We start from the raw sequence: 23588 nt of genomic DNA on the forward strand, positions 1-23588 counted from the left end.
CTTCTACTTTCCACCACCTCCCAAGAATAACATAATATTAGGACTCCATCAAGAGCTCAATCCATTGATTATATCAGAGCCTTCAGTATCCAATACTTCCCAAAATCCCCTCAGTGGAGACAAGCCCCAACACATTTCATGATCAAATCTAATAATGGTGGACACCAACCCAGAAAGAAACAGTAAAGCTGATCTAGAGAGAGGAGTGTGGCCTGGTGAATGGGTGCTTCCAACACTCAACCATGCTCCTGACCTACTGAAGTATGGTTCTTCAGTCACTCTGTCAGTATTTGAGATGCTCCAGTGTCCTTGCAATAATTCACAAATATATTCTTTATCTTTTGCTGCATAAAAATTTAACTCAAAACATAATGACCTAAAATAACAAACATCTGTATCTTCTAGTTAAGTTGGTTAGGAGCTGGGGGATAGTAAACTGAGTAGTCCTGGCAAAGATCATTCACATGCTTCTTGTTTCGGCAAGGGAGGCTGAAAAGAACACATGTTCTCAGCCTCTATTCTAGGAGGCAGGCTTTGTCTCCTACCAAGATGGGGACCTCCATCCCCAGGTTCAAGCACCCCCCTCCCCAATCCACAGTTTTGCTCCACAATGTGAGAAAGTGAGGTAGGTACTCAGGTTATTCTTGGGAGAAGTTTGGGAGGGAAAAGAAACAGTGATAAACTATACTATAGCCAAAGCAAAGGAGCTTTCTTGCTTTTAAGATTAAGTGGCTTGTCGGGTACTAGTTGCTCATGCCTGTAATCTTAGCTACTCAGGAGGCTGAGATCTGAGGATTGTGGTTTAAAGCCAGCCCCATCAGCAAAGTCCATGAAATTCTTTTTTTTGGGGGGTGAGGGGGGGTCCGGTCGTGGGGCCTGAACTCTGGGCCTGGGCACTGTCCCTCAACTCTTCAGCTCAAGGCTAGCACTCTACCACTTGAGCCATATCGACACTTCTGGCTTTTTCTTTTCTGCTCATGTGGTGCTGAGAAATCAAACCTAGGGCCTCATGCATGCAAGGCAAGCGCTCTACCACTGAGCTACCTTCCTAGCCCCCAAGAAATTCTTATCTCCAATAAACCACCAGAAAACTGGAAGTGGTGCTGTGGCTCCAGTGGTAGAGCACTAGCCTTGAGCTGAAGAGCTGAGGGACAGCGCCCAGGCCCAGAGTTCAAGCCCCACAACCAACAACAACAACAAAAGATTAAGTGGCTTAGCAGGGCACCAGTAGTTCATGCCTATATTCCTTGATCTAAGGATCAAGGTTCGAAGCCAGCTTAGGCAGGAGAAGTCTGTGAAACTCTTTATCTCCAATTAATCAGCAAAAAGTTGAAAGCAGAGCTGTGGTTTAAATGGTAGAGCACTCGTCTTGAGCGATAAAGCTAAGGGACAGTGCCCAAGCCCTAAGTTCAAGCCCCAGTACCAGCACAAAAAATAAAAAGGGCAAGATTAAGGGGCCTGAGTAGTTTTACAGGAAGAAACAAAAACTTCTTCATAAGACAAAAGTCTGGCCATCCTACTGTCTCCAGGTGGAAGACAAGACCTATCCAGAGAAGAGAGCACTACAGACCAAAGGTTTCTAAAATAAGGAACTGGAAGCATTACTCACAACCCTTTCAAAGTGTTAAAGTGGCTGTAGTTTTTAATTAACATCTAAATAGATAATGTTTCTTTTCTATAATTATGATACAGAAGTGTCTATAAACAAATACAGATCATTTGTTTTGGCAAATGCCTCAGAAAGAATGCTGTCAGTGAGGCGCGGCCGGGGCTCCAGGCAGCAGCATCTACGCAGGCAGGGCGTGGTCAGCATTTGGGGATGGAGGTAAATATCCGCAGGCCATGCATCCCTTTGATTTCTTCTTTTAATGCCTGAATAAGAGAATGCCATAATTTTTTATGTCTGTATTTGACATTGATTACAGAGTATTTTATGTAGTATCAGAAGGGGAATATATATGCTTTAAGTAAATTTCTCTTTATAATTTTTTTTATCATTTAAAATCAGTAATATCTGAGCTAGAGTCAGGTATAGTGGCTCACACGCCCACAGTCAGAAGGTTTAGATCAAGCCAGTTAGGGCCAAAAGTACTTGACACTTCATCCCAATCAATAAAAAGCTGAGTATGTGGTGCACATCTGTCTTCCCAGCCATATAGAAGGCTCCAGTTCCAGGACAGCCTAGGCATAAATGTAAGATCCTATGTGAAAAGTAACTAAAGCAAAAGGGCCAGAGGCATGGCTCAAGTAGCAGAGTGCCAAACAAGACCCTGAATTCAAAGCCTTAGCACATCCACACACACAACAACAAAAAAACACAAAACAAAAACCACAAAACACCACACAAACAAAACCTAAGGTGGGCACAGTGCACATGTCTTGTAAGTTCTAGCTATTCAGGAGGCTGAGGGAAGACAACATAGTAATACTGTCTCAAAAGAAGAAAAAAAAAAGAAATACCTAGTAAGTCTTAAAAATCAGAAAGTATACAGTCACACTGTGAAACACCCCCCCCCATCTGTGTCCTCCAAATCCCAGTTCCCACTCCATCCCCAGAGAGACTGTTTGTTTTTTGTGTATCTGCAGGGATTTAAAAATACATAATCAAGCTATTATGAACATATATTCCACTCTTGTACCTTAAAATAACACAAATGATTAACACATTTTAAACATAGTTCTACATCTAGCTTTTTTGCTATCTATCTTGGAGATCCATATTAAGCCTCAAAGATATTCTCTTCTCTGTACCAGCATGTCCATGAAATGGATGCACTGTAACTTTTCAACCTATCTCCTAGTGAATTTGAGTTTCCTGGTTTGCTATTTCAAACAATGAGCAACTTTTCTATAAAATCATTTCAATCAATACAAATTCCTCAACTGTAGAGCAGGAAGTAAAGTCACAAAGGAATTATGGACTTGTTTGGAGTTCCAGCATGTGGTCCTAACTCTGAACAAACTTCTACAGAGATTTTATTTTTATTTTTATTTTTTTTGGGTCCGGTCGTGGGGCCTAAACTCTGGGCTTGGGCGCTGTCCCTCAGCTCTTCAGCTCAAGGCTAGCGCTCTACCACTTGAGCCACAGCACCACTTCCGGCTTTTTTCTTATATGGTGCTGAGGAATCGAACCCAGGGCCTCAGGCATGCAAGGCAAGCACTCTACCACTGAGCCAACTTCCCAGCATCTACAGAGATTTTAAACTCTTGTAGTGAGAAAGGACATAGCACTGGAGGGGCCTGGGCCTCTCAAGTGCAGTCAGTGCAGAGGAGACAAAATCTTACCCTAAACAAAAAGCTGAGAAGCATAGTGGGGGTGGGTATTTTCCAGTCTTCTCAGTTATCTCCCTTCTCTTGGGAATGGTTTCTTTTCTAGTTTAACTGTACCCTCTGAGGTGGCCTTACATGCCACTGAACTAACCTATGAGGCTCAAGGATGACATGCAACCCGGACTGAACCAATCAGAATATAACTTGCGATTTTTTTAGATGGAACCCTGTCTCTTGGGTCACTAGGCTGAAATAATGTCAACTGGAAATGGCTATGGCTTTGCTCCCCACCAAGGAGAGCGAGCCTACCCCATCTGGAGATGAGGCCAGCACATCAGAGAAGCTGAAAACTCAAGAGTGAGAACATGAGAAAGCAATATATATGCTAATTAACTCCTTTTGTTTTTTTATGCTACTTGGTTTCTTACAACATAAATAACCTTAATATATGTGGTCAGGGCTATAGACACAGAAGTATCATTAGAAACAGTGTCATGTTCCCTTTATTTTCCCCTTATTTAAAATTTTAAAAAGACACTACTGTTAGTCCAAAATCAGCAAGCAAGCAGGTAACAGAGTCAGGATACCACCCCAGGCCCTGGGTCATATCCAGTTTCTAGCATGTTCCTGACTGGTCCTGCTGCTTTTGAGAGAGGAATCAATGAGTTGCCCCTCCCCCCCAAACCCCTCCCCACATACACCAAGTCTTGATATTCAAGGAAGACTCTCAAATCTGCAGATAAGCTCAAATGTCTCTGGAAAAAGCCTTACAATTACTTGGTGAAGAGTTACTCGCTCAGAGCGCTCATCAGAAGCTGCCCTGTGTCTGCACCTGGCTACAGCCAGCTTCTCATTCTTTAAAACCTCCTGACTAATGAGGGCAGTCATGCAGTCAGCTTACAGGCTTGGACTAAGAAATCTCCAGGGCTCTACCACCATAGACTTTGCATACTACTTCCCAATACCTCTATCCTGCTCTCTTATGTAGGAACCCCCAAAGACTCCCCATTTCTGAGATCACTTGGGTCACTTTACAATTGAGGAAACTGAGGTCCTGGTTGGGGGAAGATACTTGGCAAAGGTACCATGGCTAAGGAGACACAGCTTGAGTAAATGTGTGCTCTCAGTGTTACAGCAAGGGACAACCATGAAACAGGTAAGGGAAGTAACAGAGCCCACAAAAATGGGCACAAAGCTGGCAGTGATGATGCTGTGAGCCTGTGAGCCTCTCAGTACAGTTCATCTTCCACTGGAAGAATGCCCCTACCATAGTGGCCATAAGATGTGCAGTGGAGAATTCCGTGGAGGAGGTGGACACAGAGTGGAATGGGCAAGAGGGACAGGGCACTCAGCCTTGTAGGGAGAGGCTGGAAGAACCCTGTGAGGGAAGCATATTCTCAAATCAGGCAGACCACATCAAAGATGACCAATCCCAGGCTAGGATTCAACTCTGGGCAACTGGAAAACCCACTGAAGGGCTCTGATGGGGGAAGACATGGGTAGCAATGTCCGGGGGGGTGGGGGGGTGTGATGAGGCAACAAACAGTAAAGCAGCTGGAGGGTGAGGGGGATGATGGCTATTGACCACTGTCTTCCATGTATGTGCCTTTCCAAAGAACCAGCCGTACTGCTGGACAGGGAAGGGGGTGTGCTATCTTAGGCAATACTGAGACAGGAAAGTATACCCCGCCTCTGCCCAACTCCTGAGCTAACACACCATTCCTGCCACACCCAAGCGCAGGATGGGATGGGGAGATGCTCCTGGCAGGAAGTCCTCTTCGTCCCACCTCCCTGGGGTCTAGCTCCAAGCAAACGCTCACTGAGTATTTCCAAAGAACAGGGAGGAACTGTGGGAGGCCAAGCCTATAGTCAGCAGATCCCAGAAAAACAAGAGCCGCTCCTGGTGAAGAGCAGGTATGAGCTGTGCCGGCAGAGGCTCTCCATCCATGGGGCTGTTTGGTGAGATGCTAGAGAGAAGATTCCGGTGTCAGATGGGCCCAGAGCCCTTTCCAGAGCCCTTTGGGTCAAGAGCCTGTGGCACCAGGCTGAGCATTACTAAGCTGAGGTTGTCCAGACAAAGACAATAAGAAGAGCTTCAGGTCTGGCATGCCCACCAATCCCCACTCTGACAGTCAGTATCCCATGCACTGGATGAGGCTCCTACTCCACTGTCACCCCATTCCTGAAGACAGCTCTATTCAGCAGCTCCAGGCAGTGAGCTGGCTCTGGGCAGCAGTTACTCCAGGCCTGCCTTTGTTTAGGTGCCTATCAGAACTTTGATTCCCAGCACCTATCCTAAGCACAGTCAGTTCCTGGTCCTAGCTCAGACCCTACAGGCCAACAGACCTGCTCCTAAAGAGGTTTTATCTCTGTTTCTCTCCTGTGACTCTATCAAAGCTAACACCCCCAAATCTCATCATCTGAAAATGCCTATGACCATGTTCAAATATATAGACACAGATGCCAGTGCCCCAACAATGAGCTGTAGCTACTGGGGTCTCTGCCCAGAAGCACCCTCCGCTCACACCCACTGCTGCCTCCTGAGACAGGCAGTGGTAGCTGGGAGGGCCCCTGGAGTGACCTCTGGAATAAGGCAGGCTGTAGCTTACTTTTGCCTCAGGTTAAAAGCGGGAGGTGAATTCTCCATAGGGAAATACCTTTCAGGTACTAAACATTTAATTCTCTCTAAGTCAACCAGCAAATATAGGCCAGCAATCCCTACAGTCTGAAAACTCACAGCAAGTGCTGACCAAACACCTTCCACATGCCAGGGCTCTTCTGAGGGGTCAGATTCAGCCCGAGCCAGCATGGAGTCTGCTCTCTAGGGAGATGACAAACAAGTGACAGGGTCATCTACTCTGAAAAGTGGAGGGAAAGTGCCACAGTGGCCCAGAGGACAGTTTCAGCTCAAGATGATGCAGATGATGCTTCCCCAAACTAAAAGAATGTCTGCCCTCCTGGCTGCTGAGTAGACCACAATGATGGTGATGGTGGCTAGCACTGATGTGAGGGCATACTATGTGTCAGGCACTGTTCTCCAAGTTCCTTGCCACTGGATCCTCCAACAACCCTTTGAGGCAAGAACTGTTCCCCTATGTGAGATTAGGAAACTGAAGTACAGGGAGGTATCTCTGCTAGAATGTAGCAGAGCCCAGATTTGGACTGTGTTCATCAACTCCAGAACCTGCATCTTGGAACTGTAATTTCAGGCCAAAGGATGCACACTAATTAATATCATCTAGCAATCCAGTTCTGCTGGGCAGCCTCTATAAATTGAAAACAAAACCCAAGGCTCATGGTTGAAGATTAGCTGGGCCAGCTAGGCCTCCCTGCCCTCTCCTACCTGGACTCCAACTCCTGAGATCGCATAGAATTGCATCTGGTTCTGTCCTGCCCTAGCCTGCCTGACAGATCATCAGTTTGCTTTAGAGTTGCAGGTGCCATGTCCAAGGCAAAGGGATAGGTATCATGAGAAATGCAAAGGTAGGCCTTTAAGGGAATCAGCCCACAAGGGCTGACAGGCTGAAAGGGACAGACCAGCGGATAAGGAGCTTCATGCTCTGCCACAAGGGCAGAACAGCACTGGAGCTGGAGGTGGGGCAACCTAGGGGGGAGAACCCACCTGGGTTAACAACTAGATGCACAAAGAGTGAGCAGGCAGCAGCTGATTGGGATTGTGCATGCACGGGTGGAGAGTGCTTAAACAACAGCATAGAACACTTGAACTCAATAAACGAGGGGTCACTAAGACCCTCACCGCTACAGCTGTACAAATGTACCAACGTATAAGACTTTTCAGAATAATGTCAAACATATCAAGTATATTCACTGCCAAAGGCAGTGAATTTACATACATACACAGTCAAAACTGATATAAAACCCAACTAAGCTACACATGGAGAATATATGAACTTTGTCTGATGAAACATGGCATTTCAGATCCCAAATGTTCTGTCACAGGGTTGGAGCAGCTATAGTGATTTTCAGCCATGCTGTGTATTACTTAATTTATCTGTAAGCAGATCCAAAAAAAAAACAAAGCTAAAAGAAAATCACCAAATACAAAAACATAGCTTTTAAGATGCTAGCTAGCAAGTGTTATTTAATATATGACAACAGAAAGCATTGGATGGGGGATCGTGGCATATGCCTATAATCCCAACTCTAAGGTGTTTGAGGTAGGAAGATTGAAGAGTTCAGGCCTATCCTACCCCCCACCCCCTCCCCCCAAAAAAGAAATGTAGCCAATCAATGTGACACAAGCCTGTAATCCTAGCTACTCAGGTGACTGAGATCTGAGGATTTAGGCCAGGCTCAAAGTCAACCTGGGCAGGAAAGTCCATGAGACTGATCTGCAATTAACCACCCAAAAAACGGAGTGCAGCTATGGCTCAAATGGTAGAGTACAAGCATGGAGTGAAAAAGTTCAGGGACAATGCCCAGCCTCCCCCTCCCCCCCCCCCCACCACACACAAAGTAAACATTGGTAGCATTATACAAGTAATTACAAAGTAACTACTGGGTGGGTGGCTTATTTGCAATTTTGAGTAAAATCTACATTTGCCCACAACCTGATTCCAGAGTCCCAGATTATATTTTTCTCAGGTCTCAGATTGTGGTACTGCATTATTCTTTCCTGGGACTGATGGTAGAAACCCCAGCCCACTCAGCCCTTTGTGCTGAAGACCAGAGGCCAAAGCGTGTTGCTCCTTCACTGACCTGATTAACCATCTGGTGCTGCTGGACTGTCCTCTTCTCCTTAAATTCTTCAGATTCAATTTTAATTTCATACATGGCTCCACAGCCTCCTAAAACAAACAGGAGTGAAAGGCTTTTCAATGATTACACATGGTAGCCACAGTTCAATGTATCCTTTAAGTACTATACAAACCAAAGGGTCTTAATATTCTTGTTCAGCATAAACAATAACACCAGTGGCTTATGCCGGTAATCCTAGCTACTCAGCAGACTAAGAACTGAGGAATGCAGTTCAAACCCAGTCAGGACAGTAAAGTCTGTAAGACTCCTCTCTCCATTCAACAGCAAAAAGCCAGAAGTGGAACTGTGGTTCAAATAGTAGAGCATTAACCTTGAATGTAAAAGCTATGAGATAGCATCTAGGCCCCAAGTTCAAGCCCCCACATTGGCACTAGAAAAAGAAAAACAGGGCTGGGAATGTGGCTTATTGGCAGAGTGTTTGCCTAGCATGCATAAAGCCCTGGGTTTGATTCCTCAGTACCACATAAACAGAAAAAGCTAGAAGTGGTTCTGTGGCTCATATGGTAGAGTGCTAGCCTCGAGCACAGAGAGGCTCAGGGACAGTGTTCAGGCCTGAGTTCAAGTCCCAGGACTGGCAAAAAAGAAAAAAAAGAGAAAAAAAAGAAAAAGAAAAAGAAAGGAAAAAAGAAGAAAAAGAAAAAGAAAGGAAAAAAGAAGAAAAGCTTCAAAGAAATGGAAAAAAGGATCCCAGATTCCAATATGACCACTTTGAAAAGTCAATGTGCTGCTCAGGATCATTACATGTGGGTAGGAAGGAAGGAATAAAGCATAGAAAATGTGTGGATGGGGTGTAGAGCAGGTCATTTTAGTGAGCAAAAAAAAAAAAGCCATGTTCGGCCAGGCGCTGGTGACTCACGCCTGTAATCCTAGCTATTCAGGAGGCTGAGATCTGAGGATCACGGTTCAAAGCCAGCCCGGGCAGGAAAGTCTGTGAGACTCTTATTTCCAATAAACCACTGGAAAACCGGAAGTGGTGCTGTGGCTCAAGTGGTAGAACTCTCGCCTTGAGCTGAAGAGTTGAGGGACAGCGTCCAAGCCCAGAGTTCAAGCCCCACGACCGACAAAAAGGAAAAAAAAAAAGCCATGTTCGGAATAGAGTGAGAGGACTGAATTGCAGTGTTTCATCTCCCAAAGGCCCTGCAATCAGTTTTTGTTTTTTTTTGGTCAGTCATGGGCCTTGAACTCTGGGCTTTGGCGCTGTCCCTCAGCTCTTCAGCTCAAGGCGAGTGCCCTACCACTTGAGCTACAGCGCCACTTCCTCAGATTTTTTGTTTTTTTGGGGGGTCCAGTCATGAGGCCTGAACTCTGGGCCTGGGCACTGTCCCTCAGCTCTTCAGCTCAAGGCTAGCACTCTACTACTTGAGACACAGCGCCACTTCCGGCTTTTTTCTTTTTGCTTATGTGGTGCTGAGGAATCGAACCCAGGGCCTCATGAATGCAAGGCAAGTGCTCTACCACTGAGCCACCTTCCCAGCCCCTCAGTTTTTTTTAAGTATAAAAATATCCTACAATTTGATTTGAAAAGTGTCTATGATGCTATCCAAAAGAACAGCAAGGAACAAAGAAAGGCAGGGATTGTAAACTTGCGATGCTCCAAGCTGCTAGTGGCAGTTTGGTACCTCCTGATCCACAGCTTCTTCCAGCCCAGGCTGCATGAACTGGAGAGCTGTGAGGCTGGATGTTGCCCATGCTGCACCAGTATGAGACACAGGCAGACGAACGTCCCCTGCCTTGGGAACACTAGTTACCATATGAGAGGCGATACTCAACATGCTTTCTATTGCTCCTTTCTATTACAGTGTGCTCTAGGAGTCCATGTTTTGACTGAACTGAGGTTCCTGGCTTTAGTGACTGAGGACAGAGAAGGAAAATTATTCAAATGCAGTTTCTCCTTCTATACCTGTATGACCTCACAAGGTGGAGCCATTTCTCCCCACTAGCCAGTCATCCTGCAGCAGGACACTGGCTGGGTGTCCTTTAAGCCAATTCAGTTCTGACACCATTTCCTCAGTCACAGATGCCAGTTACAAGCTCCAGGCTGTTTTACCTGTGCTCTGACCCACAGCTATACAGGAATTCCTGTAATTCCCTCCATGGGATGGATTAGCTGTTCATTTGGCCAGAGAACTCAGGGAAAACATGTAAGTGTACTGATTGATTGTAAAAGATGTTACAATGAAGGCTATAGGTCCAGATATGCCTCAAGAAGAGGTGTGGAGCTTCTACGCCCTCTCTAGACAACCACCCTCCAGCAATCTGTATATATTTAGCTACTCTGAATTCTCTGAACCCCATCTTTTTGGTTTTTGGGTTTTGTTTTTTTGTCGGTCCTATTCAGAGCATGGGCACTGTCCCTGAGCTTTTTGTGCTAAAAGCTAGTGTTCTACTACTTGAGCCACAGCGCCACTTCTGGCTTTTTCTGAGTAGTTTATTGGAGATGAGTCTCACGGCGTTTCTTGCACGGGCAGGCTTTGAACCGCAATCTTCAGATCCTCAGATCTCAGCCTCCTGAGTCCCCAGGATTACAGGTGTGAGTCACCAGTGCCCAGCCATCCTTTCGGGGTTTTTGTAGTGGTGGCGGTGGTTTTTAATGGAGACTTTGTTTCATAGGCATGGCTGCTCTTAGACTAAGATAAACACAGAACGATCTACCAGATTCCTGTGCAGCATTCCAAGGTATGGCGCAGGACATTTTCTGAAATAGAGTGTTAATTCAGAGAATTTCTTTATGGCCAGCTCCAAGAGAGAAAAGTGATGGAAGACTCAAATTAATGAATTAGTTTATTTTAGACAGTTTTATTGTATAGTCCTGGCTGGCCTTGAACCAGTGATCCTACTGCCTTAGGCTCTCCAATGCTACATTTAAAGGCCTATACCATAGTATTTCTATGACCAGCCTTGGGAAAGAAATTCTAGTTTCTCTCTCTAGCATGCCTTGGGGAAGGAGTTGTACACCAAGACACGCGTGCGCGTGCGCGTGCGCGTGTGTGTGTGTGTGTGTGTGTGTGTGTGTGTGTGTGTGTGTGTGTGTATGTGTGTATCACACTCAATTCCTGCATTTTTTCTGGGATGGAGTAGAGGTAAACTAGAGGTCAAGTGTCCAGGGCTGCCCTGGGCCTGGGGCAGGTACAGACTTAATGTCATCAAAACTTCAGCAATGCCTAAAGACCCCTCAGAAAATCAACTTCCAAATGTTCTCTCAACCATGTAATATGCTCCCAGAGAAGACAGCAGGCCCTTGTAGCAACACCAAGTGACCAAGTGCAGCTGGGTGTGGATTTAGGCTATGCCTATCTAGCTTCCTGCAGCTGTGCTATGTGTCTGGATAAAGACCTATCTCCCTCTTGCTGAGTGAGCAAGCCTACATCTGACACAGAGCTGGCCTGCACTTCAGAGGCATAGTGACTTCTTAAGGAAGGCAGGGCCTGGCTCACTGTAGGAGGGCTTAGTACACCGTTTGCTCTGAGTCCTGGTTCTGGTTCTAATGACTACTCTGTCTCCTCCTTAGGAGTGGCTGAGAAGGTCTTTTGCCTTTCTATGTTTGCTCCTCCTGGAGAAAATAGGACAGCAGTTGACAAGGCCTGCCTGAGGTCCGTTCTAGCTCTGCCATTCTAGGGTGAGAATAATATGGAGAGATTAGACAAAGGTCTAATGAGATCACGGACCTGAGCTTTGAGTGTCGAAGGGTCCTCACTCAAACTGGGCCAGACCAGCCATCATAAGCCCCCACCCTCAAGCTGGGGCTGTCCTATTTCTAAGATTTCCTCACCCCATCAGGTGGGAAAGGCTAAGTTTCATTTGTCAGAAAGCAATACACACTGAGAAGGCGCTGGTAGCAAGTTCCCTCCTTCAAACTCTTTGCCCTCTGCCCCACCACAGGCAAGATCTTACAAAGCTCCAACAATGGCAAGGATGAGAGAAGGCCTTACCTGAAATGTCAGTGACTTTGATGGCTGTGGCTCGAGGAAACTTTTCTTTGAGAATCTGGGTCACCTTGAGCTCTCCCTCAGTCTGGGAGGCAAACATCCGATGGACACAGTGGAAAAGAGGAAGCTGTCACAGATAGAGAAAAGAGCTGTGGCAGAGCAAGATGCCGCTGCCCGTGGATCGGCCACTGTGCAGGTCTAGTTGGACACTCCCCAGCAAGACAGGCCTTGGGCTCTTCCCAACATAGTCAGGGCACCCAAGGGCAGAGGCTAACTCAGGGAGCTAATGTGGTATGGCGCAACATTTAGCTTCTGAGGACACTGAATAGATGTTTTTGCAGAGAGAAGAAGCAACTTATACTTTGTTTCTAAAGACAATAAGGCCTCAGACTTAATTCAAGAGATGTTTGTTTATGACAAAGTTGAGAGACACTATTTTGATGATAGTTTTATAGGTTAGGAAACTGAGACCATAAGAATTGCACCCATGGTTGGATCTGTCAGGAAGATGCAGTTATGGGTGAGGCCAGCAGCCTGTCTCACACCTACCCCACTAAGCTAGAGGCACTGGCCATTCACTGCCCTGCACAGGTAAAGCTAAATTTCACCTAGCCCTGAGGCCTGATTAACACCACACACTTCCCAGCATTATAACCTAATGTCAGCCCTCCTGACACAGTGCACTTACTCACTGGGGAGAAGCGGCAGAATTTCATTAAATGACATGAAGGAGGTACGTTTTTTTGATTAATCACCATTGACAATCCCCTACTCCCTTCTCAGATGGCTATCCTGGGAAGCCGGTTCTTGGGAAAGACTGTTTCAACCCTTAGGACAAAAATCAAGTGATCAATTGCTTGTCTGATTAAGCACAAGATGAACAGAAAGTCTATACAGATTATGAATGCCATGGGCTAGAGATTTTGAACTTGTTAGGCATGGGAGCTGAGCGCTCAGCATCAAAGTAAGCTACAGGAACACTCTATGCAGCTAGGCAGGAGATGCTTAGGCATTAGGGAGGGAAAGGGGGATCAAGGACCTGTCCCTGATAGCATGGGCATGCATATGGGAGAATACCAGGGCTGATACTGAAGGTACCACCCTATGGCTTCTCAGTCCTGCCTGTCCTCAAACCTTTCCTAATGGCTTAGAACAGGCTGCTCTTATAGACTCTCAGAGTGTGCCTGGCTTTCTTACCAACTAGTCTTAAAGGCCAAGATGGAGCCAGTCCAGCTACAATAACCTCCAGAGCTGACGCTAAGGCAGGCCCTCCAAAATACCTGACAAGGGGAACACTAAATGAGCTGAATAGGAACATGCCTACTGGGTACAGGCAAAGAAGTATGGCAGGTAGTTGGAATGCAAGCCAGAAAGTGTGCTGAATAGAAGGACAGAAACTTGGTGTTGTGACACTGGGTGGGACTGCTGGGTTGGGAGGTGGAGCTATCCTGAAAACAAGGTCTCAGGGGACAAACAAGAATAATCAGAAGACAGAGAAAATGGGCAGTCACTGTGGTGGCTGGCCTATCACCTTGGAGGACCTGTAGGGCAGGCAGACTGACAAAATCCCCAGACAGCCGCTCCCCATACCGCACCCAATAACGGGGGAGGGCTGCCGAACTACCAGCCTTGGAGCAGGGAGGGACTGCAGGATGAAGACTAACAGGACAGCGAGAGAAAGAGCAAGAAATGAAGTGAAGCCAAGGATGAGCCCGGAGGGAGAGGGGGTCGGGCGAGGGCCCGGGCAGTGCCCCCTGCTGGGCTTCTCCGCGGGACTGCAGGCTTCGGAGGGTCAAGGTCGCGGGCCCGGCCGACCTTCCCCGGGCGGCGGCGCCCCCAGGCCTCAGCACCACGTCTAGACTTCCGCGATTTTCACTCCGTAAAGCAAAACATAAAATAATACAATATGAAACCTGCCCCCCTACGGTCCGCTGACCGGTTAAGGGCCTGCCTCGGGCGTCCCGCCCGCACCGGGCCTCGAAGCTCCTCCGCGGCGCGCCCGGGCCTGGCGCCCCCCGCACGCCCGCGTCGGCCAAGGGAGGACGGAAGCGATGAATGAATGGGAGAACGGGACTCGGCGGCCCCGTCCTGCCCGCGTCCTCCCGGACCGCGTCCTCCCGCCCCGACAGCCGCCGGCCCCAGGTCCCTCTGCAGCGCTCCCACCGGAAAACAGACCCGGGCCCCGCCGCTCACCCCGCGGCTCCCGCGGAGCAGAGGCACTGACACGACCGGGCACCATGCCGCCATGCCCGGCCGACGCGACCCACTGCCCCAGGTCTCCGTGTGGTCGGAAAAGACGTGGAGCCCTGTGGCGAAAGCCAGTGCCGCCGACGAGGTCGCCCCCTGCTGCCGGGAGGCCGCCAGTCCGTCTGGCCCCGCCCCGTCAGCACGGCCTCGCTCCGTACGACTGGCCACGCCCCGCTCGACTGACCACGCCCCATACGACTGGCCACGCCCCCGAGGCCTCGCCTCCCAGAACAGGCAGCACTAGCCGCTTCCAAGAAGCTAGCAACTCAGGAGGCTGAGATCTGAGGATCGGGATTCGAAGCCAGTCTGGGCAGGAAAGTCTGTAAGACTCATCTCCAATTAAATCACAGAAAAAGCCAGAAGTGGTGCTCGTGGTAGAGTACTAGCCTTGAGCAAAAGGAGTTCAGGGATAGTGAGTGTCCAGGTCCAGAGTTCAAGCCTCAGGACCAGTACAAAAGAAAAAAAAAAGAGGCTGATTATAGAGGACTGAAATGGCAGAGAAGACAGATCTTAGGCTATAGCAAGGTCAAATGATGCAGAACAGACAGGTGGAGCGGGCTGTGATGATTGATGACCAGCGTAGAATAGTGACTGTATATGAAAACAAGAAAGAAATGAAATGACTCTCAACTTGTAGTGTTGAACAATGAAAACAGATGGAGGACCCAACAAATTCAGCCTGGGATTTGCCAGAATTTGAGGAGCCACAGATATAGGAGTCCTGAGAATGTAGGGAGGCTGATCTCAGCAATCACTTCTTCCTCTGGAGTAAACAGACTAGTCAAGGACAAAATTCGACCAGGCCTCTAGCTGGATTGATTTGCAGTGTGTAGTCCGGATTAATCTGTGGAACTTATCAGCTTTCTGTCACGTTCAATGAATATTTTCAAAATTCCACCTGGATAGATCAAATCCACATGTTTTTTAAAGTGACTAAAAGTATGTTCATTCATTCTAGTATTGATTTCATCCTTCATCATTTTTCCTTTTGATTACTTTTGTTCGATTCCTTAAAAGTTACAGGTTAGTGTGACTAGAAACAATGCATAAAGCTTCCTCATTGCTATCAATGATACAATTAAAGCTATGGGAAATTTTCCTAGCAGTGTAATTATGAACCACCCTTTGGTATTCAAACCACATGGATCAATTGAGACAGACCTGTCCCCAGTTCTAAAAGTGGAAATATCCAGCTGTTAGTAAACTAGATTGTGACTGGTTTAGGACCCATCACATAATCTGAGCAGTAGAAAGTCTGAAACTTGGGCTAGGAAGGTAGCTCAGTGGTAGAGTGTTTGCCTTGCATGCATGAGGCCCTGGGTTCGATTCCTCAGCACCACATAAGCAAAAAGAAAAAAGCCAGAAGTGGCGCTGTATCTCAAGTGGTAGAGTGCTAGCCTTGAGCTGAAGAGCTGAGGGACAGCGCCCAGGCCCAGAGTTCAGGCCCCACGACCAGACCCCCCCCCCCAAAAAAAGAAAGTCTGAAACTGCTGGCAACCATATGAGTAGAGCTCTTTGGAAATGAAACAGACACAAAAGAAAGCAAAGCTAAAAGGAGACAGATGTTTGACATTACTTATTCAAGGAAGCCAGCAGCACTGGAATGAACACTAAATCCAATTCAGGTGAGTCTGTAACTTGTTAACTAACCCAGGTTAAGCTCACACATTTGTATTTGCAGAACTACTTGTTTGCTTTATCAGAAGTGATACTTGTTTTTTGGTGGTTTTGTTTTGTTTGTTTTTACACCAACCTTCTTTCCCCCCATTACTTAACACCTATCCACATAATTCTGTGATGCTGAACTATTTGGGTCTTTGCCCCATACGATTTCCTTACTGTTTCCACAAGGCTGTCTTAATGTAAAATGAAAACATTTACTACCTAAAATCCTTCAGACTCCCTATTACTAAATCCCTAGGCAATAACCCAACTTCTTTCACATGATTCAATCCTTACCTACCTGCTCAGCTGAAATCTATTGTTCAGAAATACTGAAGTACTGGAACCTTCCTGCACAAAGTGTGCCATGTGTGTTTAGTTATGTAATTACCCAGCATTTTAGCCAGCATAGCCTCATCTCTTCTGGGCTCCACCACTAACCACCCCACAAGAAAAACAGGGCCTAAAAATTGTACATAACTTTTATTGCACCTACAGCCCTTTAGAATATTCTAGTGTTTTTCCAAAGTTCTCTAAGCTTCATCTATTATCAACAGCCAAGCATGGCATAGGCTCTGTGATTATGGCTTACCAATTTGAGCTTCATGAGTTTGAATCTGATCCTTTAAAAAAGAGGATTTGGGAGATATTCTCACCAATCTTAGGCCTTCAAATTAGGGCCAATATAGCAATTCAAGTATAATTTTTAATGGCAAAAGATGAAAGATGTTTTACTTTTAGCTAAAAGCAAAATCTTTCATCCCAGGCTTTCTGTACTTTATTTTCTTTATCTTTACTATATATTGATCCATGATTACTCCCAGCCTCCATAAAGATGTTTACAACTGAACGTGAAATGATTAAGAGGTGAGACTGGGATATACTGTAACCATATGGAAATACAATATCAATGAAATCACCCTGTTAGCTTACTAACATAAGCTAATAAAAATTTACAAAGAAAATATTAAGCTGAAAAAAAAGATTCTTACATCTGAGCCAACAGCAGAAAACTCCCTAGATCCCTAGATGGGATCTCTTTGGATGCATCTTTGTTGTTGGGGTTTGAACTCAGGGCTTTGTGAGCAGCAGGTTTAGCAACAGGTGCTCTGCTGTAGACCCTTGCCTCCAGCCCTTTCACGCATGAGTTATTTTCCAGAGATAAGGTCTCTCACTCTGCCCAGGTGCATGCCTCAAACATGATCCACCTATTTTAGGCTTCCTATCATACCTGGGACGATGGATACCCATCACCCACATCCAGCTTCTTCAGCTGTGATGGAGTCTCATGGGCTTTTCTGCCTGTGCTTGACTGGATATTTTTAGCCTCTCGTAAACCTAGGTCACAGTCACACACCACTGGGCCTAGTTATAGGCTAAGGAGTCTTCTGAATTTTTCTGACTGGGCTAGCCAAACTGCAATCCACCTATTCTCAGACTCCCAAGTAGCTAGGCTTACAGGCATCTGCTGCCAGGTGCCTGGCTTGCCTTTTTAAAAAATATTTCTTGCCATGCCACCTCCTGCAGTCTGTGTAAGAGATCGCGTTAGACAAAGAGCTTCAAGGAAGCATGCCTGCAGGAAGGGTTGTTGGTTCAAGGCTTCCCATACACTTGGCTGCACCTTTATAGCCTCTACCTTTATTCTTACTATATTCTTCGTGGCTGTACATTCGTTGCCTTTATTCTCGTTTTGGCTATTTTCTATTGATCCATGAGCAGAGCATGTTGTTTCTTTCCAGTCCAATAGAGATGGCTTCTCTGAATAATAAAGACTAGGACCAAAGATTAAATGTGAGCAATGCCCCAATCAATCTATCATCTGATGTGACACTGCCTCCAGAAACTCCTACAACTTCACAAGCAGTTTTGCAGCTCACTCATAGTAAATACAGAAACTTAGAATTTCCAGATATGTTACAGCAGGCAGAATTAATGAATTAAACTAAGCTAGAAGGAGTTATCCCAGAAGCACAGAGAGTTATAGAAAAAGGGACCCCTGATAATAAAAGGAAAAGAAAGATTCCCCCAACAGTTATGATTAAGTTTTGTCCAGCTTATGTTATAGGGAATAGATGGTGTTTTCCTACAAAATATAAAGTTAGTGACATCACATTTCCTGAACCGACCCATTAACCATTGCCTTATACAGGAGCTTATAAAGATGAAAATAGATGGATTAACGTAAAAGGAAAAAGGGTATTTTGGAACTCATTAGATTTTATACAAAGATTAGGTAGATCTAGACCATTATGGTGTTTATTATCAAAACAACAATAAGATAATTTAAAATAACAATTAAAATTTATGTAAACAAATATTGGGATTAAAATGATAGAAAACGGAGAATGCCTGACTTAACCTGGAAGTGGTTTTTAGGATGGTTTCAAAGGGACTTGAAAATATATGGAAAAAATAAAGAGTACAATATAAGTACAGCCCTGTTTTAGGTTTGTTAATTATTAAACATAAAAAGGCTGAATAGATGACGCATTGTATTAAACAATATGCTAGACTTGTTTCACTCCACTTAGCTTAAACAGTTGGTGGGATAGTCATCAATTTTCATGTAATCTATCAATGCTTTGCTTTTCTTAAAAATTGATTACGTACTTAAATAAAGAATCTATGTCACAATCACACACTGTATAAAAATGTTAATTCTCCTCAATAAAGATACACTCAGATGCAACTCTTTTGAGTCTGTCACTTCGCCAACTCCTTGCCCACCTATCCCGAGATCCCTGTCCTGTCAGTCCCAGTGCTCTGGCAGAGCTGGTCTGTCACAATTGCTTACCTTTTTTTTTTTTTTTTAACTATTGATCATGGAGCTTGAACTCTGGCCCTGGGCGCTGTCCTTGAGCTCTTCAGCTAAAGGCGAGTGCTCTACCACTTGAGCCACAGGGCCACTTCTGTTTTTCTGGTGGTTAATTGGAGAATAAGAGTCTCATGGGCCAGGCGCTGGTGGCTCATGCCTGTAATCCTAACTACTCAGGAGGCTGAGATCTGAGGATACTGGTTCAAAGCCAGCACGGGCAGGAAAGTCCGTGAGACTCTTATCTCCAATAAACCACTCCAAAAGGGGAAGTGGCTCTGTGGCTCAAGTGGTAGAGCGCTCGTCTTGAGCTGAAGAGCGCAGAACAGCACCCAAGCCCAGAGTTCAAGCCCCACGACCAACCAAAAACAAAAAAAGTCTCATGGACTTTCATGATCTTCAAATCTTAGTTTCCTGAGTAGCTAGGATCACAGGCGTGAGCTACCAGTGCCCGGCTTTGCTTGCCATTCTTAAGCACCAGGATTTCTGTAAATTCAAATCAAAGAAACTATGAACTTGTCTGTTTGCAAAAAAAAAAAAAAAAAACTGAAAGTCTGCAATTGTCACCACTTTCCTAGGCTGCTATGAGTTAATGTGATGGTCTTCGTAAGGACTCCCCTAAAACTGGCGTTTCCACAGAGAATGCTATTCAAATTGTTAGTCCCAGAGTTTAGTTGGAATTTAAATTAAAAATCTTCCTTCACTTAGTAAGCCTGGTACAAAAATAAATCGAGGTGAATTGTATGTTTACCTTCTGGTGAAAATTATGTATCTTCCTGTCCTCTTCAAGAACAGGAACAAAAAGTTCATAGACCAGCAGCCTGTCCATGCTTCTGGAACCTAGCATCTTTGATTTTTGCTATGAGACCCATAGCTCCAAGGACAGGACAGATGTTTTCTCAAGCTTCCTTTGCATACTGCACAGGATAACAGTACCATGTTGTTTTTGGTCAGGAAGATACACAGAAAGAAGGTACTGGGTAAGCCAAGTGCTGGTGGCTCACGCCAGTAATCCTAGCTTCTCTCAGGAGGCTGAGATCTGAGGATCACTGTTTGAAGCCAACCTGAGCAGAAAAGGCGATGAAACTTTTTATCTCCAAGCACCAGAAAACCAAAAATGGAGCTGTGGCTCAGTGACAGAATGCTAGCTTGAGCAAAAAATCTCAGGGACAGCTCCCAGGCCCTGAGTTCAAGCTCCATGACTGAAAGGGGAAAAAAGTTGCTGGGTTTAAAAAAAAAAAATCCTTTACTTAGGTCACAGAAGAGGCATTTAGCTTCTAGGAAACACCTAGTGGCCAGCAGTAGCAGTGCAGGCAGTAGTGTTCATACCAGGAGCTATGATCAATGGTTATTTGCTACCAAAAATAAAGGCATGCTCTGGACATTGTTTCTTGGCTGTGATACTTCAAAGCCTGGCTTACTCTGTCCCTCCCAAAGATTAGCTATGCTAATCCACTGGTCTTTCATAATGCTTCAAATTTCTTTCAGACAGCCATTATATATCCCTACAATAATTTTTTAAAAGTGTAAGTCCTAAGGCCTTGCATTCAGCACCTGGGTGCTGTCCCTGAGCTTTCTTTGCTCAAGGCTAATGCTCTACCATCTGAACCACAGCTTTACTCCCATAAGTTTTTTGGTAATTGGAGATGAGACTCGTGGACTTCATTGCCTAGGCTGGCTTCAAACTGGAATCCTCATATCTCAGGCTCCAGTATAGCTAGGATTACTTTTAAGCCTATTGAAACTCTAAACATTCTTTAAAAAATACAAAACTGATTGCCAGATAGCCCGTATCTTGTACAAAGTTTTTGTTGTTGTTGTTGTTGTCAGTTGTGGGGCTTGAACTTAAAGCCTGGGCACTGTCTCTGAGCTCTTCTTGCTCAAGGTTAGTACTCTACCACTTAAAGCCACAGCTCTATTTCTGATTTTCTGAGTCTCACAGACTTTGCTGTCCAGGTTGGCTTTGAACCATAATCCTCAGATCTCAGCCTCCTGAGCCACCAGTGCCCATCTAGAGTCCTTTTTTTCTTTTCTAGTCCTGAGGCTTGAACTCAGGGCCTGGGCACTGTCCCTGAGCTTCTTTTACTCAAGGATAGCACTCTATCACTTGAGCCGCATCACTACTTCTGGCTTTTTCTGATTATGTGGCACTGAGGAACTGAACCCAGGGCTTCATGCATGCTAGGCAAGCACTCTACCACTAAGCCACATTCCCAGCCCCAAAGTATTATAAACCCACAGGAAAACACACTTCTTAAGGTTTTGGTGGTGGTGGTGACTAGGGCTTGAACTCGGGGCCTTCCCTGAGTGCTTTTATTCAAGGCTAGTGTTCTAGTGCCTTAAGCCCCAGCTCCACTTCCAGTTTTCTGAGTCTCGTGAATTTGGCTGCCCAGGTTGGCTTTGAACCATTATCTTCAGATCTCACATGCCTGTGTAGCTAGGATTACAGGCGTGAGCCAGTGCCCAGCCTTTAAGTTTTTAACTGTGCTCCAAAAAGGTCAGAATATTTCTCACACTGCCAATTTAATAGACAAAAAATACACCTTGTAGGTCTAAAACTAAACAATATGAAAGATAGCCTTTCTGTACTGTCAGTCACTTCTTTTTTCTTAGAATTTCAATATCAAGGAAATAAAACTTTTAGTAAAAAAAAGATAACCTTTCAATTTTTCATAAAACCTGTAGAACCTGAAAAATATCTCGTTTCAATATTTAAATAGAAGTGTGTTGAGACACGTTAGTCATTTTTGCTTTCAATATATTTTATTCTGATGAAATTACAAAAGTAGATACAAAATACTTTTATTTTGAAAAGTACAGTTAACTGACTTAGAAAAATAGATAAAGTTCCAAAAGGTTTAAAAATACAACATAAATTTTTATGTAAAGAACATTCAAAAATATTTAGGTGGTAACTAAGACTACTTTTGATGTAGGCCAAACAGAATGCTGTTCTACAATCAGTCTATAACACACTGGTAATTCATGTGGAGTTGCAGAATACTTGTTGGAAATAAAATCTGACAAGAAAAAACTCAAGTGAATTTCAATGCTTCAGTAAAATTGTTGCCACATGTATATCCTCCAAAGCCTTTTACAGTCCAGAAATATTAAAACTGAGTATGAAACTAGGAAGATGCCTCTTACTTCCTGTTTGCTGCAATTTTACAACAGTAAAACCAAGTCCAAATCCACTTACTGTCCTGATATCAGCAGGAAAAAAATGCTCCTGTTGAAGGTGCTCAGTGTTTGGCGTGCAGGCCAGGCCAACATTTTCCTGGCCAGGGTTTCATAGTGGCAGGGGGCAGCCTCAAGGAAGAGGCAGGGCAGCCCCAGCATCACACCTGGAGCTGCTTACAGACACACTTCTAAGGCTTACAACTCTTTGGGCCTGACGTGATTATGATTCTGAGGTAATATGTTTAAGAAGTTCTTCTGCTAGTATAACTTCATTGTTCAGAATGAAGCCAATAGTATAAACAGGAACCCTTAAGTTTGCAAGAAGTTGCCCTTGTGTCTGCACTACAGAAACTCTGCTTTTGTTATCAGTCATGGAGAAGACAGATCTTCATTTCTCCAGTAAGTAGCTGTCTGAACTAGTGCTCTTAAAGTCTAAGATAGAATAAATACCTTATTAACTGGAGCCTTTAGTCACTTTATTCACAATGTGAAGGAGAATAAATGATATATTTGGCTGTCAATGTAAAAACCATAGTACAAGAGTGTATTTTTTAAATCTATATATACTGTCCAAGTTTTTCTTAAAGGCCTGAAAATTCAAGCACCACAGGATTAACTTCATAATTTAGTGAGCACTTCCCACCCACTGATTGTATGACAAGATGAGATGCTGAGAGGAGATGATTTCTTAGCAGAGTAAAGGGAAGGAAGTGTTGCAGAATAGGCAGACCCTGGGTATGGGCTAATAAAGATAATGATTCCTTCAAATAATTATCCAAGAGTGACTCCACAAGGTGCGATCCTTTTCCCACTCTTCCCTTCCTCCACTTCTCTCCTACCCTCAACAAAATAAGCAAATACATTATTTAGGTACATTGTTGTTTAAGCCAGACTGGTTTGAGAAGCTGTTTTCATTTTTTTTTAATGTTTTCATTTTAAAAAAAAAGAAAAAATTCATAGATTGGAAATATGTTTGGAGGAGCAAAATGAAGAAAAATGGAAGGAAGAAGAGTGAACAAATACAGTCATTGTATTCAACGTGCATTATGTTAAAAAAAAAAAAAAAGAACTGTGTAACTTGTGGGTAGGGACAGAAGAAGGAAAAATGGGGAAGAACTAAGGGAAGAGGTGACACTACTCAAGAAGCATTATATTCAACCTGACTCAGGAAACTGTAACCCCTTGGTACAACTACTTAATAACAATAAAACACAAAATAAAAAAGAAAACAAACACTACAGTAAATTTCCAATTATCAGCAAACTTTTGACTTCTGTTCTACTAATAAGCTACTTGTACTATTGTCCTAGCATGTAACCATCTTTGGTTCATGTTGGGGCCTAGTCATGAAGATAGAGAGGATCTCTATCACTGAAAACATATAGAAACGAGAGCCTCTTTACTTGAAAATATTTGAATTAGGGATGACAGTACAACCATTAATGAAAAATTTCATTCCTTGAGAACTTAAAAATGAAAGGCTATGGTGGTGGCTTAGGAACCTGCTTTCCTGTTTGCAAATGATCAACATAATTGTGCAGAACAGCTGACATTTAGACCTTTAGATAAACATAAATGTGGACTGAAATATATCATAGAATGTGGAAGGAAAAAAAATGTGGAAGGATGGGTGTCCTCTTCTCTAGCTAAGCGATGGACTCACTTTTAAATTCAAGCAGTGATACGAGGTTTTTAGCCTAAATTAGATGAAA

The 23588-nt window shown here is 44.6% G+C and overlaps 1 protein-coding gene across 1 annotated transcript; it reads right to left on the bottom strand.

Annotated features, from left to right (window-relative positions):
* Positions 1 to 1624: 1624 nt before the first annotated feature.
* On the bottom strand, positions 1625 to 14286 carry Bola3 (bolA family member 3). The gene is made up of 4 exons (XM_069989018.1): positions 14169 to 14286; positions 11979 to 12102; positions 7990 to 8078; positions 1625 to 1872 (listed from the first exon to the last, which is right to left on the bottom strand). The coding sequence occupies exons 1-4, from the start codon at positions 14220 to 14222 to the stop codon at positions 1807 to 1809; spliced, it is 333 nt and encodes a 110-aa protein (XP_069845119.1). The 5' UTR covers positions 14223 to 14286; the 3' UTR covers positions 1625 to 1806.
* Positions 14287 to 23588: the final 9302 nt, after the last annotated feature.

The sequence above is a fragment of the Dipodomys merriami genome, unplaced genomic scaffold (genome assembly GCF_024711535.1).
Source record: "Dipodomys merriami isolate MVZ:Mamm:240054 unplaced genomic scaffold, mDipMer1.0.p SCAF_37, whole genome shotgun sequence".
NCBI lineage: Eukaryota > Metazoa > Chordata > Mammalia > Rodentia > Heteromyidae > Dipodomys > Dipodomys merriami.

Bases quoted from the DNA above. Each gene is read 5' to 3' on its own strand.
- Bola3 (XM_069989018.1), bottom strand. From the start codon at position 14,222: ATGGCGGCATGGTGCCCGGTCGTGTCAGTGCCTCTGCTCCGCGGGAGC. The intron at 12,103-14,168 runs GTGAGCGGCGGG...TATCTGTGACAG, and splicing joins TGCTCCGCGGGAGCCGCGGG to CTTCCTCTTTTCCACTGTGT. The intron at 8,079-11,978 runs GTAAGGCCTTCT...TGTTTGTTTTAG, and splicing joins CAAAGTCACTGACATTTCAG to GAGGCTGTGGAGCCATGTAT.